Source organism: Tribolium madens, unplaced genomic scaffold (genome assembly GCF_015345945.1).
Source record: "Tribolium madens isolate multiple individuals breed KSU strain unplaced genomic scaffold, Tmad_KSU_1.1 Scaffold_20;HRSCAF=117;Tcas5.2_LG4, whole genome shotgun sequence".
In the NCBI taxonomy this organism is placed as follows: domain Eukaryota; kingdom Metazoa; phylum Arthropoda; class Insecta; order Coleoptera; family Tenebrionidae; genus Tribolium; species Tribolium madens.
Window position 1 is genome coordinate 10,885,088 of NW_025400985.1, and position 15,560 is coordinate 10,900,647.

Sequence of the window (15,560 nt, forward strand, 5' to 3'; positions counted from 1 at the left end):
TTCGGCCTTAATTTAATCAAGTGCAAGAAATTTGTCAAACACTTATCTGAATTAATATTCTCTAGCCATACCCTTGACAATAGTGCTAATTGCAATTAATTAATTAAATAACAAGTAATTTTGGCTACTAGTGTTATGCAACCAACGTTACAGGAAAGAAAATTTGCATAAGATATTCATCATCATTTTTTTTAAATTATTATCATTACTATTTATTTCATTAAAATTGCGCTTTATTTTACAAAATTTGTATCATTTTTGACAAATTTTAAACTTCTTTAAACTAAAAATTTATAGTTTTTTAACACTTGATGTAATTATATTTTCAACAATGCGCATTAAAAAATTGTTTTAGATGCATTCAAACAAATTTTAAAACTTTATTTGACATCAATAAAAATTAAATAAAAATTTTAAATTTGCTACCCCCAACAGTTTATACAACCAACAATACTCCCTGGTTGGTTTAAAGTCAAACTTGTTTTTGTAGAAGAACCCTAAAAACCGTTATTAAATTTTACAAATTTAAATTAAAAACACTAAGATGGTAAGTTTTGAATAACTTGCAGTAAAACCTCCTAATCGGTTCAATTTCGTAGAATTTTTGCCGATTATTTAGGCATGTGAGCAACATAACCTCAAAACTGTCAAATCGTCAATATTCAAATTTAGCAAAAATTGAAGAGAATGAAACTGATAAACTGCTTAAAATTATGGAATTAGAATTAAAAGGCCACGATCCTGCTGTTCTTCAAAGTTTTGTAAAATTTGCCACAACAGCAGGGAATCATTTGGATGTTCAATCAAAATCGTATTTTTTTTGTAGTAATAATGAATGTAAATTTTACGAGTTTTTGTAGGTGGAGTTTACGTAAACCCATTCATGATAGACGTAGCGTTTTGAAGTCTGTACATATTTATAAAAAGCATCAAGTTCAATATGAAACTAGGACATACTTTAATTTTATTCAGTTCAAATACTTGACAGGAAGTACCGCTGATACATTATTGGAATATATTGAGCGGAATTTGCCGGAAGGAGTGGCCCTCAAAGCGACAAAAGTAAACAATAATCAACCAACTCATTTAGGTTTTTATTCGATTTATTTTAGGTTGAATTACAAACGCTTCCGGAACATTTAAAATCTTAACCAGTAAATAATTAGTGTATGTATTATGTAAAAAAGAAAATTAAAGTATCTAAATTAAAATTACATAAGTGGCCCCTGGAAAAGCTGCGTAAACCCTAACTAACGATTACGGTAAAAGTTGGTGTTCCCATTTCCTGCTTTGCTCCATGAGATGTCGCCACTATGACCGATCTCGCTCAATGAACTCTTATTGATAGAAATGGTTTCCTATGTTGAGCATAGTATGTCCCCGGATTGAGTTTACGCCAAAACTGCAAAGGAAAAACATTTTTTACTTTACCTGAAACGAGCAAATCTGTAAAACTTCATCTTGTTCATTAGAATTTTTAGGGCGTCCTAAACCCACCTTGCGCTTCACAGTGCGCTCATTTACCCACTTTTTTAAATCTTTACGACGGTACTTTTTCCCACTCTAAATTCAGCCGCTAAATCCATAATTTTCCTACCATTTTCCAGGTGAGCGATGATCCTGGTTTTTTCAATGCGGCATTGTTGCAAGTTGGTACAAATTTAATGACAATAGAAATAGATATTGTTAAGTTGACAATTGACAATTAGAACCGAACTTACATTTGAAAAAATTTCATTTTTGGAAGCTGTACGATCTTGAATTCTAGTTTTATTTAGTTTAACTTAGCAACGTTATGCAACCAGTAATACAAATTGTAACAATTTTTCTCAAATTGAAACTTAAATTAAATTTAACTTAGACAAAAAGTCTAATAATTTTATAGTCCTTATCATTCATTAATTAGTTTTTTTTTTAATTTATGCAATATAAGCTTGGTTTATTTTTTTTTGTTCACACTGTACTTTCAGAAGTGGAATTTCCAAATATTCCAATGATGATTCACTAAATTCACTTATCAGCTGCGTTATCAGTGGCGTTGGTGTATTCAGTTCTTCTTCTTCTTTCTCCGAGAAAATTAGTCTTAACTGCGTGTGCTTATCAGTTATTATTAGCGACAAATAGAAATACTTATCCCCAAGTACATTAAATCATAACACAAAAGTAAGTTTTTTCTCATATTTTCCTAACCTATCTAATATTTTTTTCTAGTCACATAAAATCAAATGGCTAACCCCGCTGAAGACTTCTGTTTAAAATTCTATGGTCTGGAAGGCGTTACAATCGCCGAAAGGCGCAAAAACTTTTACAATTTATTACACAAGAATGCATCGTTGAAGAACAACCCTCAAATTTTGGACTCACTTTGCACAGCCTTGGAGCCCCAAACCTACCTGGAAAGTCTATTCAAAGTGGAACTTTTGATATTTTTCCGACGAAGCCACGAATTGCTTCAGTTACTCAAAGAAGGAAACGATGTTTTTGTGAGCAAAATTTGCAAACAAGTTTGGTTCTTCCAAGAATCGTTCAATAATGTGCCACCTGAGGAAATCGTCAATGAGATTTTGCCTTGCTTTTCGTTTTGTGTCCGTATGAAGGTATTGAGGAAGTTGAGTCGGTATTCAACTAAGTTTGATGAGGTATTTGAGGCAGTTGCCTCACGATATGGCATATTTATTGCGCAGCAGTTTATTACCGGATGCAGTCCTGCCAAAATTCGGGAAAGTTTGCAGGTAAAACCTCTGCGGTTAACGTCAACTCAATTGAGGATTTTGTACGAGAAAGACCCCGAATTGATTGATTTTTATTTCACTGTGACCAAAGATTCAGTAGGGCGATCTTCATACAAGAGTTTTTTTAAATACATTTTTTTAAAAGATCGCGTTTTATATGATTGTCTTAAAAAGAAATTTAATGATGTTTGTGTCACACTTGGTCGTCGAGCTAGTAAAAAATTCGCTGTTGTTAAAAAAGATGAAATAATAAACACACCTTACAGATTTGAATATCTAGACATGAGGGCGGTTGTTAGAAAATTGGGTAAAGAATCTCTTAAGATATTTTATAGTTGGCTACCCGAATCACCTCCAGACATACATTCAGTTAGTTGGTTGTTTAAAAATTTCCCTCAGCGTTACCATTATTCCCTTTTTGTTAAATCATTTCAGACGCACTATAACATACAATATGTTCATCACCCGAAACTGATTAATGAAGCTCTCTTAAAATTAATACCAGACAATTTAGAACGAGCAATTCTGGCAAAAGTTAAAGTCGATCAAGGCGATGATGAGTTTATTATATATCTGACAACCAACGAGTCAATCCCGCTTTTAAAAGAAAAAATTAATTTTACTTCAGACATTTACGAAAGGGGACAACTGATAAAATGTTTAATTGAAACCTGCCGCATTAATAATGACATAAACGCACTACACACTGTTATGAAATATTTCTGTTTTCGCCATAAAAATGACGAGTTTAGTGTCCACATGGAGTTCATCAATAATATCGAATACCTTATAGGTTTTAAAGAATTTACGGCCGAAATGTGGGACACTCTTAACGAACTGTTGGCTTTCCATTTGTTGAAATATAATGACGACCCTTCCACTTATCAAAAAATACAAACTCAGCCTTTGATGAGTCTTAATTTAGGAACTTCCTCTCACCAAAAGTTGTCTTATTTAGAATTTTTATTTAAGAAGGGCGAACCGATTGATAACCTGATTTTGGATTATTACACGTCCGGTTCAGGTTTTCCAAGCTGGACTAAATATGACAAGGATTTTAGCAAATATTTCTTAAATTGCATCATTCAGAATTTGTCTAAAGAAAATCTAAATGAAACTGATGCTGTGGATTTTAATAGTAGATTGATTCAAGAAATTAACTATTGGAATAAGGCTCACAAAGATGATCAGTTCTCATTTTATGAGTTTCCCAAACTAGCACAAACATTTGATTTTTTAATTAAAAATCCCCATCTGTCCAGTTATGAGTACTTAAAGAAGAATTTAAAAAAGAAAATTTTTACGTTTGATAATAATCAGTACAAAGACGAATATTTGCAAATTTATTGGGAACATTTCGATGATTACTACAATTCTAACGATCTCGATTGGTTCTTAAAATACGACCCTGAAACTTGTGCCAAAAATTTTGACAAGGTTTTCAAATCACTTGTCTCAAAAGACACCGATTCGTTTAAAAAACTTAAAATCTGGTACAAAATCAAAAAATACAACCAAATGAATGAAAAATCTTTTGAGCTTTGTCTTTCCAAAATATACGATGATAGTTGCCTTGAAAACAAATCAAATCTTGTTGCATGCCTTTCTGTTCTTATGAACCCCGTTGATTACGCAATTTTTGCTGATAAATTCAAACCAGCTAATAAAAAACTCGATTTGAAAAATGAGACTGAAGTAAAATTATACAAATTGCAATGTGCTATAGCGCAGCAGTTTCGTAATACGAAAACGTACAAAGTACTCGATTCTCTACTGAATTATTGCGCTGGAGACTACTTTAAATATGCCTTGAGGTCACTCAATAGTATTATGTACCGTACCCCCGAAAACTTGCTTCCTCACTACTTGAATTATTTATCGACAAAGGCCGTCTCAGTGCGGAAACATGCACTTTTCTTCACTTGTGAGTTGTGCACCTCATCGACTATCGAATCTATGATTAAGATATTGAACACACAGGAGAATGTTTTGTCGCTGCAGAAGCAAATTTTCTCTAGTACCTTTCAGTATTTTTTGAAAAATCCTTCGGATTCAGGTTTCGAGTTGGTTAAGTTGAATATGCTCTTCATCAAGAAAACCGATGAAGAATCCTTGAATACTATGTTACAGTATGTACGAAAAATACCACTAAAGTACCAAGCCTCGTACATACAGTACTGTTGGGAGTTTTTGGAAAAAACTGTTGATATTTGGAAGAAGTTGAAACCTATGAAGGAAAGTTTATTACTCTCTATGAACGTAGACATAATAAGGCAAATTTCTTTGGAGTTCGTCATGAAAATACTTCAAGATCACTTTATGTCCAAGGAAAAAAGCTTCTCCACTTATATCTATGGGTTCGCCTCACTTTTCGTGTCGTTGCGAGACGAGAAAGACCAAATTTTGCAACAAATTTTTACTAATGTTAACCAATGCGAAAACCAGGAACAAGTGACTGCGTTTATCGACCACTGGTACGACAGTATTATGGATAAGTCAAGCTTCAACTTGAAGTCGTTTGAGCCTTTTGTCACTTTCTACGAAAGCAAGGTTACAATGGTGGAAAATTTCAAAGATTTTATAAGGGTATTCTTTTTGAAATTAAAATTGGAGTCATCGGAAAGTCTCAGCCCGGATGAAATGGTCACGAAAATTATTGATTTCTTTCAAAATATTGTTACTGATTGCGGACCTTTTGTTGTTCGCTTGTTTGCACCGGAACTGAAATCCAATTTGAAATATTTTGAAAGTTATAAAGCGAAGCGGTTGGATTATTACGAGAAAATGATAAAAAATCATCCAGTTCCTGCAATGGCAATTTTACTGTTGGAAGTGCTTTCGGTGCCTAAAAGTTGGGAAATTTCGGAAAAACGGACTTTAAAACGAATTATTGAAGAAATTAGGAAGATCGAAGATGTTGGAGTTCAAATTAATTTGCAGCTTAAATTTAAGAATTACAATAAGACGCATTTCGACGAAAGTAATTTATAATTTTTTTTCATTTATGATTTTTTTTTTCTAAATGTTTTGTCCAAAATATATTATAATTTCTTATTTGTTGTCTTTTATTAATTCTTCTACTTATAATCATTTGGTAAACGCAGTTTTCTTATAAGATAATGAAAAAAAAAAAAACATTAGTAGATTATTAAGAATTTTGTTTCACAGAGTGGAATATAATAACTCAAATTTACACAGGGAAGTGGCCACTATAAATTGACCGCGACTTTATTTACTTTTATAAAGTCGCGGTCAATTCATATCAATATCGCAAAAACTATGCATAGTAGAGTATTTTAACCTGTTGCATCTGTTCAGCGGGTAATTTTACATCTAAAAAACATATTTCAAGCGTTTTTAAACTCAAAAAATTCGTAATTTTTTAAACTTGACCCAATGACGTTTTATGCAATTTTTTGTGTCTATAAGATCACTTTTTTGATTTTTTATCGAGATTTTGGTCGATTTTTGGCACCCGGAGCGGTCTGTTGCCGATAACTCAGGACTTATCAGTGATAACCTCTTATGTTTCATACCGTTGAAAAGAAAATTTAATTTTCTATCATATATAAAAAAGATAAGTGTTCTGCGATAAATAGTTATCAGAAAATTTCTGATAAACAAATCAAAGAAAAAAAATTATAAATTAAAATATTGCAAATTTTAACAAAATAAATTTATGTTTTTTATCTATGTGTATATTTTATTTATTTTACCTTTAATAAAAAAATGTATCAGTATTTTTTTACGAAATTCTAGTTCTTTAACTTAATAATATGTTAGGTTGCATATCCTATTTTTGAACGATCACTTCAGTGACGTCAATTCGCGCGAATGATGCTCACACGTGATTGGTGCAAAGTTATGAGGCAACCTTCTTACTTAATAAATCTTGACAATATCGTTTTATATACTCTTTTATATCAATGTGCATCAAGTAGGTTGTAGAAGTCTAAATGCATCTTTAATTTAAAGGCTGAATTACACAAAAGGTGTCATTAATGTCATTCAGAACAAATTTAATCACATCAATAATGACAAAGATTGTTGTTTGCTACCCTATGTTACTTGCGTTGTTAATTTTAATTATTTAATCACATCAATAATGACAAAAATTGTTATGTTTGCTACCCTATATTAATTTTAATTGTTTTTTGCTACCTGGGGTTTACATTTATTTTAAAAAAATAATTTTTAGGGAAGATTGAGGTTAGGATTGTTTGAATGTTTGCATGGGTGCCACCAGGGGCGGCTTTAGCAGGAAGGCGCTCTGGACACTGTCCTCCCACATAAAATTAAAAAAAAAATAACATTCAATAATATGAATTAATATGAACAAATCTAATGATTTGTTTTTCTTTCGAGCAACTTTGTCCCAATGACTCTTGTTTCCAAGAATTAATATCTGAATGCACGTATACATCCGAGTTAACGAGAATGCGAGTCGAGGGACACTAATCGAAGGTCGTGTGCCTACAACGCCTTCAATATTGCAACGGTAGAAACCTGGAAAAATTACGTCAGAATTCGGACACCGGTCGGATCTCATTCGATGCATGGGAGAGAAAAAGAGAAATTGCATCTTGCATCTATCTCAACTCTTCCAGCTTTCCTGCCTTTGCATCCACGTGTTCCTGATTTCATTGCGGTGGCATTCAATCAGGGGCGGACTGGCAAATTTTTATATGGAGTGCTAAAAGTTGAAATGAGGGCCCAATATACAATACAATAAAAATATGTATAAAAACTACTTGTCACTTAATGTAGTATTTTTTTGAAGGAGTTTGTTTCCTCTATTGAGATTGTGACGTCAGTTGAAATCGTGATGGTTTAATAACCGAAAAAAAATCTAAAAAGTTTTTAGATGAACGTCTTCAGAGGCTGCTTGTAATTTTAATTTTTGTTTTTCTTTTAGTTTCTGTGCACCAAATTTATACTTATATTTCGATTTTTCCATTTATTTATGCCCACTAATAATACCTAATAAAAAAAAAAATTAAAATTAAAAGTAAATTCATTTAAGTAAAAACGATATTTTATATCGGTTGATTAAAAAATGTATGGCATAATTTTAATTACGAACACCCCTCTACAATTGAGAATAGATAGTACAGTATTTATTGACCCAACTCAAAAAATAGAAAAATTACAACTTTCCAAAAGTCGTTATGAAAAAATGATTTTCTGGAAATATTTTTGTTACCGTTTATCCGATTATTATTAAATTTTGCATAGACAAAAAGACACTCTTTGATTTGGTGTAAACGGAAGTCTTATAGAAGCTATACATTTCCGGTAGCAATGGGTCCTTCCAGTGTTGGGACCATAACTTTTTTTCGGCTTATTGATTTCTGTTTTTGATACAGCCTAAACATTTTTTTTTATAAAAAGGGTAGTTTCATATCGCCAAAATGTACCGTTCTCAAGTTATTTGAGTTTAAAGTAAATTCTACACCGCGCCACAAAATCAGAATTTATAAATTTTGAGCGTACCTTGGAAAGAATCCACTACGAATGACATCGCTGTCAATGCTGTCATATTTAATGTAAATTTCATTAAATCCAAAGGAACATTTGTTTATTTCTTGATTATAAAAGCTGTAATTTTTCTATTGCTTGATGAGTTGGATTACTGTGTTATCTATGCTCATTTGTAGAGGAGTATTCGTGATTAAAATTATGACACAAATTTTTGAATCACTTGTATGAATCTGCGCGGAATTTTTCTTAGATGCGTGTAAGACCTTATAAACATTAAGCTAAAATAATTGAAATTATAGAAATTATAGTTTTATTTGTTATGATGGCAATTTTTTAATTCCTTCAAACTAAACACACTTAGCTTCTGCGAAAATCGTGGTTCAGCACTTCATGGATTAGCTCTATGCATTGTGGAAAGTTTATTTACAAATTTAAAATAATTGATATTATTTCAATAAGCTCTTGACATAATAGGCCTACCATAATTAGGGGCCCGTAAGACTCGAGGGCCCAGGGTGCTGTGGCACCCCGGCACCCCTGGCCAATCCGCCCCTGCATTCAATAATAAATAATTCAATAAATATTAAAATATTATTTATTATTATTTAATCTAATGCGTCCTCCCATAAATTTTCATAGGGAGCCGCCACTGGGTGCCACCTTAAAATGATCCCTTTCAGCGACTATTTCGATGCACATAAATTTGAAAACGAGTATAGTGATGACGTCTTCAGCGAGATCGGTCTTGGTGGCGACATCTCGGATGCATGGAGCAAAGCAGGGATTAGGAACACCGACTTTTACCGTAATCGATAGTTAGGGTTTACGCAGCTGTTTCTAGGGGTCACTTATGTAATTTCAATAATAAAAGTAATGCGCCTCGGGAGTTACAACTTTTGTTTGACTATCTAAAAATAGTGACAACAAGCCAATTTAGGACAGGTTGTCACCGGCATATTTATGACGATGTTTGCCAACTTATAGCCTCCACTCTTGTAAAAATAAACTGTTCAAAACAAGAGTAATTACACAACGAAAACATTCCGCTTTTGGCCAATCCCGACCTAGACAAAATTTTAAACAATTGATCGCCCTCCGTTTTTAAGGCTTTGAGTTGTATTGATTTTGGTGCGACCTTTTCCCTAACTGACCTTCTCAACAACTGCGCATTTTAGTTAGAGGAGTTCGTATTGTAGCGTGAATAAATCTCAGGGTGGAAAAATTTATCAAAGGAAAACCTTTAAGTGTTACACCTACCTTGCCCACTGATCTTTTTACTTATTGATAAATGTTAACATCGTTAGCGTCACTTTTGAGTGCCAATCCCATAAGAAGTGCTAATCTAATTTCAATTTTACGAAAATTCTACGTAGTAAATTTACTCTTTGAGTCACTCTTTCTATCGACTAAAACGCATTAGAAAGTCAGAGAGAGAGAGGGGAAAAAGAGAAATTACAGAACAATAAGCAATTTCTGATAAGGTCTTCGACTTTTGGGTTACGTCACTTGTGGGATAATGGTAGGTCAAGGTTTTTGAGCCAAAACAACCCGGGACAAACCATTTCAATTCACTTTTCCAATTTTCTATTTTTCTAAACTGGAATTTGTTTACGAGTCATGGGTGCAGCCTCAACATTCATTCCAACAAAAACAATATTATTCTCTATTTATAATTGATGTCCAATCATACAATTACCACACGAAGAAGCGTATTTATTTTTAAACTCGTCAATGAATTATTAACGAGGGAATTATTGAATGCGAGACATTCTTTCTCGTTACAGTTGGAAACAAAATACTTTGGTCGTCACTTTTTTGACACTTTAATTTAATTCAAGTCATTTCAAGCTTCAATGTTAAAATTAATGACAATTTCAAATTAATGACAGCTATTATATTTTCCTATCAAAAATACGAAGTGATCCAGAAAGACTTAGTCTGTTGGCAACAGATTTGAAAGTATTTTTGTTAATAATTTGAAACACTGCAACCGGATACGGTTTTGCTTGACAAATACTTGACGTACAGTTCGGAATTAAAAGTGATTGACAGTAGCTAAATATAAGGTTAACAGTTAACAGTCCTAAAGCATACTTTACAATTTAATGTCACTCAAGTGACATTGACGACCAAAGCATTTTGTCTCCAACTGTACATGGACTAGTAATTTTTCTGAAATTTTAGACGACGATGACGTCAAAACTTAACTCTTTGACGCTCTCATTTGTAATCTGAATTTGCGACACGCGTGCACTTTGTAGCATCGCTTCGACAAAAAAAAAACTCCTCAAAACAATATCCAAGGCCATCGACTCGATGTATCAAGGATAAAAATACAAACATTTAATTAAAAGTTCCAAATTGCTAGGATGAATGACAATCAGGGTTAAATTTCATCTGATGTTTCTTCGCAATTGTGTAGACTTTAATTATCCACAACAATTCAAAACACTCATTACTCTGTTGATGTTTTACGTATAAACACACTAATTTGGTTTCTGCGGAGTTGATAAACAAATTACGAATTAATTAAAATTGCTATGTTATTCATTGATAAGAGAAAAAAGCTCAGAAAACCGGAAAAATCCGGTGAGAGTAAACTATTGTGGTATTAATTTGCCGATTTTTATTGACTAAACATAAACATGACGGTAATGAGTTGACAACGACGCCATTGAATGCGCTCGTAAACTGTTACTCATTTATTAGCCCCATATAAAGGGTTTTGCGTCGCAACTGATTCGACCAAGTGTCAATATTGTGCCTTGTGACCGAGATCTAGAACAATTAAGTCAAAAATAGATCAAAATCACGCACTCAATGCCGTTTAAATTTAATAATTCTTGAAATTCAAGGCAAATATTTCTGACCGAACTCATTTAGATTTTATAATTTATCATCTTCATTATTTTATTGCTGATTTTATGATTTTATTTGTAATAATAACAGAGCGATTTCGGTTGGAGACAATAGAAAATCTTCCAGAATTTTTCCAATATGTACACTTAGGAAAAGCTAGATCGAGTTCTAAAGATTTACTTTCCCTTATTCCCTCAGGAATAAAATAAATGAAATAGCGATTTTACTCTTAAAATTACAATTGAATGAAGTGAATATTTTGACAAATTATGGACGATTTGTCATTCGATTGACATAAAAATGTAAAACGGGCCTTATGCAACTAACCTCACTTTCGGTTTTTGAAATTTTATTAATGACAGCTAGAGAAAAAATGACAACAAATCAAAATAATTTATTGAACTGGCATTATTATTGTTTCGGAAAATCGACCCCAAAAATAAATTTCAACTAAAACTTTAAAATGTTAGTTTCAATCGTCCATCAGAATGACAATAAAGCCTGGCTTACATTGACATTTCCTAGACTGACATAAATTTCATGTCTAAAATTCCTTGTCCGCCTATTATGTAACCTTAATCCCTCAAAAGAAAATGCCCTCGGCTCTTTTTGGTTGCTTCTAGAATTACCTACATTCTCAGTATTAAAATGATTGTTATTTCCTTGATACATAAAAAGTTATTATTACAAGAATGCATGCGTAGTGTTGCATCTATTATCAATTCTATCACTTTTACGTAATCCGACAATCGGAAAACAAAGTGGCTGTGAGCTAATCTCGTTCCCGAGCCCCAATTTTTACCTATTTTAATCTCGTATTTGTGAAAAGCGTCAAGTTTATTAATTTAAAACGTTGGCGTTGTTTGGAACATGTGAGCATCTGGCGCCAGAAATCTAACCGTTAACAATTTTAGATTACAGAAATATTGGCATTGTCTCACCGCCAATTTTTGTTTTTGCCAAATATTTGACACTCAAATTGTCTAATTGCTTGACTCAAAAACTGACAAATTAAAACGGAAGTCACGTGGTTTCACGCCCCCAATCAATCAGATACGCTATTTTTAAACTAAACTGCACCTCATGGCCAACTGTTTGTACAACATACAGGAAGTTAAACTAAATATTTATTTTGCGTTATCAAGTGTTCACATGAATAAATTTAGTTTTGTTGTTCAATTTTGCAATAAATTAACGGTGTCATGTTAGTTTTAACCGGCGACCATACTAATAGATGTCAATTGATTGCGTACCATTTAACCCAAAAAGAGTCAGACCATTGACGTACATTCAAAGCAAATTTATTTTGACGATAAAGTCATAAAGCAAGCTCCGCCCACGTAATTTGACAGATGAAGGTTGGCCGTGATTGGCTGTACGAATGGATGGGCGGAGCTAGTCAAACTTAAGTCAGTAAGGTGACGCACAATTTATTCATATCTGTAAAAAATCGTTAATCAACAGCTATGATAAATAGATAAATCTGTCCATTTCCAGTTCGAGCGTTTGTTATCATTCGAAATGAGGCATTTGTGGATTTATCGAACTGCTCCATTCCTGCAACGTAGAAGGACCACGCGTCGATCCTGCACGCAGTTCATGCCAGAGTGCACGTAGACGCGCCTGAAAAGGGATACAGGACTACGTATTTGTGACGTCACTGGGACAAACCGGGAAAATCTCCTCGTCTTTGTCCAACACACGAAATAAGAAACGAATGACCTGATTCGGTTGACCTATTTCCCTCAAAACTGTCAAAACAAACTGCGATGTTTGTAAATAAGAGTAATAGAGCGGAGTTATCAGTCGTAAAAAATGAAATTCTAAAGGTGTCTTGACGGTTCAAGGACGTAACACTGAAAAAGCAATAATTCTTCAGCCGGCGTTGCTCGAATAAATTAAACTTCACTTCATGATAAAAATTTGTACGTGACATTATGTAAAGAATAAAAATTTTCTTATCAATACTTTTCATTGCTGGTGGAAATGAGTGAGAAAAACGAAACTTTTCTTTAGTCGGGACCTATCTAGAGCACAAAAATCAAATTTATACTTGGCTGGTGACTAGTACAAGTCACTGCCAAATTATTTTCAGTAGTTGCAAATTCCGCGAGTCATACAATACCTATCAGAGGAAAACTACCAACAAATGGGTGTATCGGCGACAGATAATGAATGGAATATTTTTATGAAAAGTTGCAGATGTTGCCAGGAATTACCTACGCACGATTACCTGTAATTACGTGACTAATCGTTCATTAATAGATTATAAATTCGGCAAATGACTAGGCAAATTACAAGAGTTGGCAAATATTGCAGAATTGAAACTCTTATCAGGGAAATAATACGGCAATTTGTCGTTATGAAATGTTTTTACCTACGTAATTGGCGTTCTAATAATACAATGGTAAAAAATTCAAGGTTCTGCCCACATAACGGAGCAAAGAAAGTTATCCGATTAAAAAGTAACAATATCAAAATACTTTCCTACCAAAAATTAATTCATTTGGACTTGAAATTTAATGGTTTGTAAAACAAACTAATAAAAGATTTGGTGTTAGTAAGGTCATGAACTCGCAAACCCTCTTCCGCGTCAGTTGTTATACAATTGTTGCCGCCTTTGAGACGCCTTGCAGCATAATTGAAGGAATGCCAGGCGATGTCCTGGCTTGCGATCCTGTTTGCAAAATTCTTGTCGGTATTTTTAGCGAAAGCACAGTCAAAATACGCAGCCACTAGCTAGGTCAGAAAGGCCGTTGAAGGTTGTCTGCTCGCGTACAAACGAAGGCGTGTCGTATCGATTTTTCCCCGTCTTTCCTCCCTCGAGGGAGAAATGCATTGGAGTTTGGTCGATGCAGGAAAAAATTTCCATTGCATCCCGCTTTGAGGGTCAATACTCTCAAGGTGAATGATAAAATTCCAGAGTTGTTGGAAATTTGCCTCTCCTCTTATTATACGACATAAAAGTTAGATTGCTATTTAAAGGCGAGTCAACATGATGTATAATGTGAGCGACACTTGCTGGGAATTTTCCATTCGCTCGGGCGAAGAAAGAAAAGAAAGATTGTAATAACACACGGCCATAAGGCAAGGTTTATTTCTCCATATTACATACAAATTCGTTCCATATAAGTAGCAAAAGATTACAATACAAAGGGCGCAATTTGTATAGAACACATTTGTATAAGTGTACGTAGAATTAATAATTCACAATGTAGGTACCAAATGGTCCTCGTATTAAGTATTATTTATTGTACGTGTAATTCGTTAGATATGACTGCAAAACTATTTCGATTTTGGAATGTTCCACTAGATGAGAGATTTTTCATTCCCTCATTACAATTGCTTATAAACTATGTAATATTCTTGTATTTGCTCCAAATTGCTGAAATTTGAAACTCGCAGCAATTTGGAGCAGACTTTATATAACAAGCAAATATAGGCTCTTAAGTTTAATATAATATTTCATTTAAAAACTCCTAATTTCCTCCCAGCAGTCTTTCAGTAATATAACCACATAAATATCTACTTTTTGATGACAACAATAAGTCATTGATTAAAAATCGACCGAGCTAGCCTCCAGAAAACCCTAATATAATCTAAATAATCTAAAATTTCGCTACATATCACAGGGCAATATTACCAATTGCTATACCTGAACATACGTAGTCGCAGTTCGGTTAGCACGGTCGCAGTCACTCTAAAATCGTCCTCACTTTCTAGGAGGTGGAGTCCTTTGGCTCCTCGTCTCAGGAACTCGTTCTTTCACTTTCTGCATCTTTACTCCTGAGCGACTTCTTCAACTTGTCCAAAAGCCTGTTGTGGAACTTGTTGAGACTTGTCTCGGAGCCGTTTTTTGGTGGCGACGAGGAGGTGCTCTTGATGGGACTCTGGAGACTGCTCTGTGAGGTCCTGGAGTACTGTCGGGACATGTTGGCAGGCACACTGCGATGGGTGGGCGAGACCATGTAGTCCGATCCTGGAGAGGTGGACAGACTGGGCCCTTCGCTCTTGCATTCCGACACTTTGCGGGAACGACAGGATGTCGGATTGGAGCACTCGGAGGTCCTGCGAGAACGATTGGACTTGTAAATGTCCCAATCGTTCTTCACAACGGGCATCATGAAGGCCATGGTTGTAACAATTAACACTCACTCTCACACGTGCTTACTAACAGAATGACAATTTCAGCGTGTTTCTAATACTTTTATGTCGATTACCGGCGTGTGACAGAGGTTGTGATTGGCTGTAAGAGTGGAGTGGGGGACACACCTTTCCCAATACACCACAAGTGGCGCCCTCAATATCAACAAATGAACTAATCGATCAAAATATTTCATACCGGACTCAAATATTCCACAATTAAATCATGGGAGTGATTTATTGCGATCAAAACAACGGTAATTTAAAAACACCCACAAGAAAATTTTCAATTTGTAAACAATTTACAGGAACCTGTAAAGTGAATTATGATGTGTTAGCAAACAT

At 34.0% G+C, this 15,560-nt stretch overlaps 2 protein-coding genes across 4 annotated transcripts; one reads left to right on the forward strand and one right to left on the reverse strand.

Moving 5' to 3' along the window:
- The first annotated feature begins 448 nt into the window (after positions 1 to 448).
- LOC123005488 lies at positions 449 to 5,786 on the forward strand. 3 transcript variants are annotated; one of them, XR_006412754.1, is made up of 6 exons: positions 449 to 547; positions 600 to 811; positions 861 to 1,062; positions 1,113 to 1,167; positions 1,221 to 2,163; positions 2,212 to 3,635. XR_006412754.1 is itself a non-coding variant. In XM_044399270.1 (2 exons), the coding sequence occupies exon 2, from the start codon at positions 2,226 to 2,228 to the stop codon at positions 5,721 to 5,723; it is 3,498 nt and encodes a 1,165-aa protein (XP_044255205.1). In that variant the 5' UTR covers positions 1,172 to 2,163; positions 2,212 to 2,225; the 3' UTR covers positions 5,724 to 5,786. The 3 variants fall into 3 exon arrangements, 1 of the variants encoding a protein (XP_044255205.1); XR_006412753.1 differs by having other exon boundaries at positions 1,113 to 2,163; XM_044399270.1 differs by lacking the exons at positions 449 to 547; positions 600 to 811; positions 861 to 1,062; positions 1,113 to 1,167 and having other exon boundaries at positions 1,172 to 2,163; positions 2,212 to 5,786.
- Positions 5,787 to 14,136: 8,350 nt separating this feature from the next.
- Positions 14,137 to 15,274, reverse strand: LOC123005873. The gene has a single exon (XM_044399890.1). The coding sequence runs from the start codon at positions 15,203 to 15,205 to the stop codon at positions 14,822 to 14,824; it is 384 nt and encodes a 127-aa protein (XP_044255825.1). The 5' UTR covers positions 15,206 to 15,274; the 3' UTR covers positions 14,137 to 14,821.
- Positions 15,275 to 15,560: the final 286 nt, after the last annotated feature.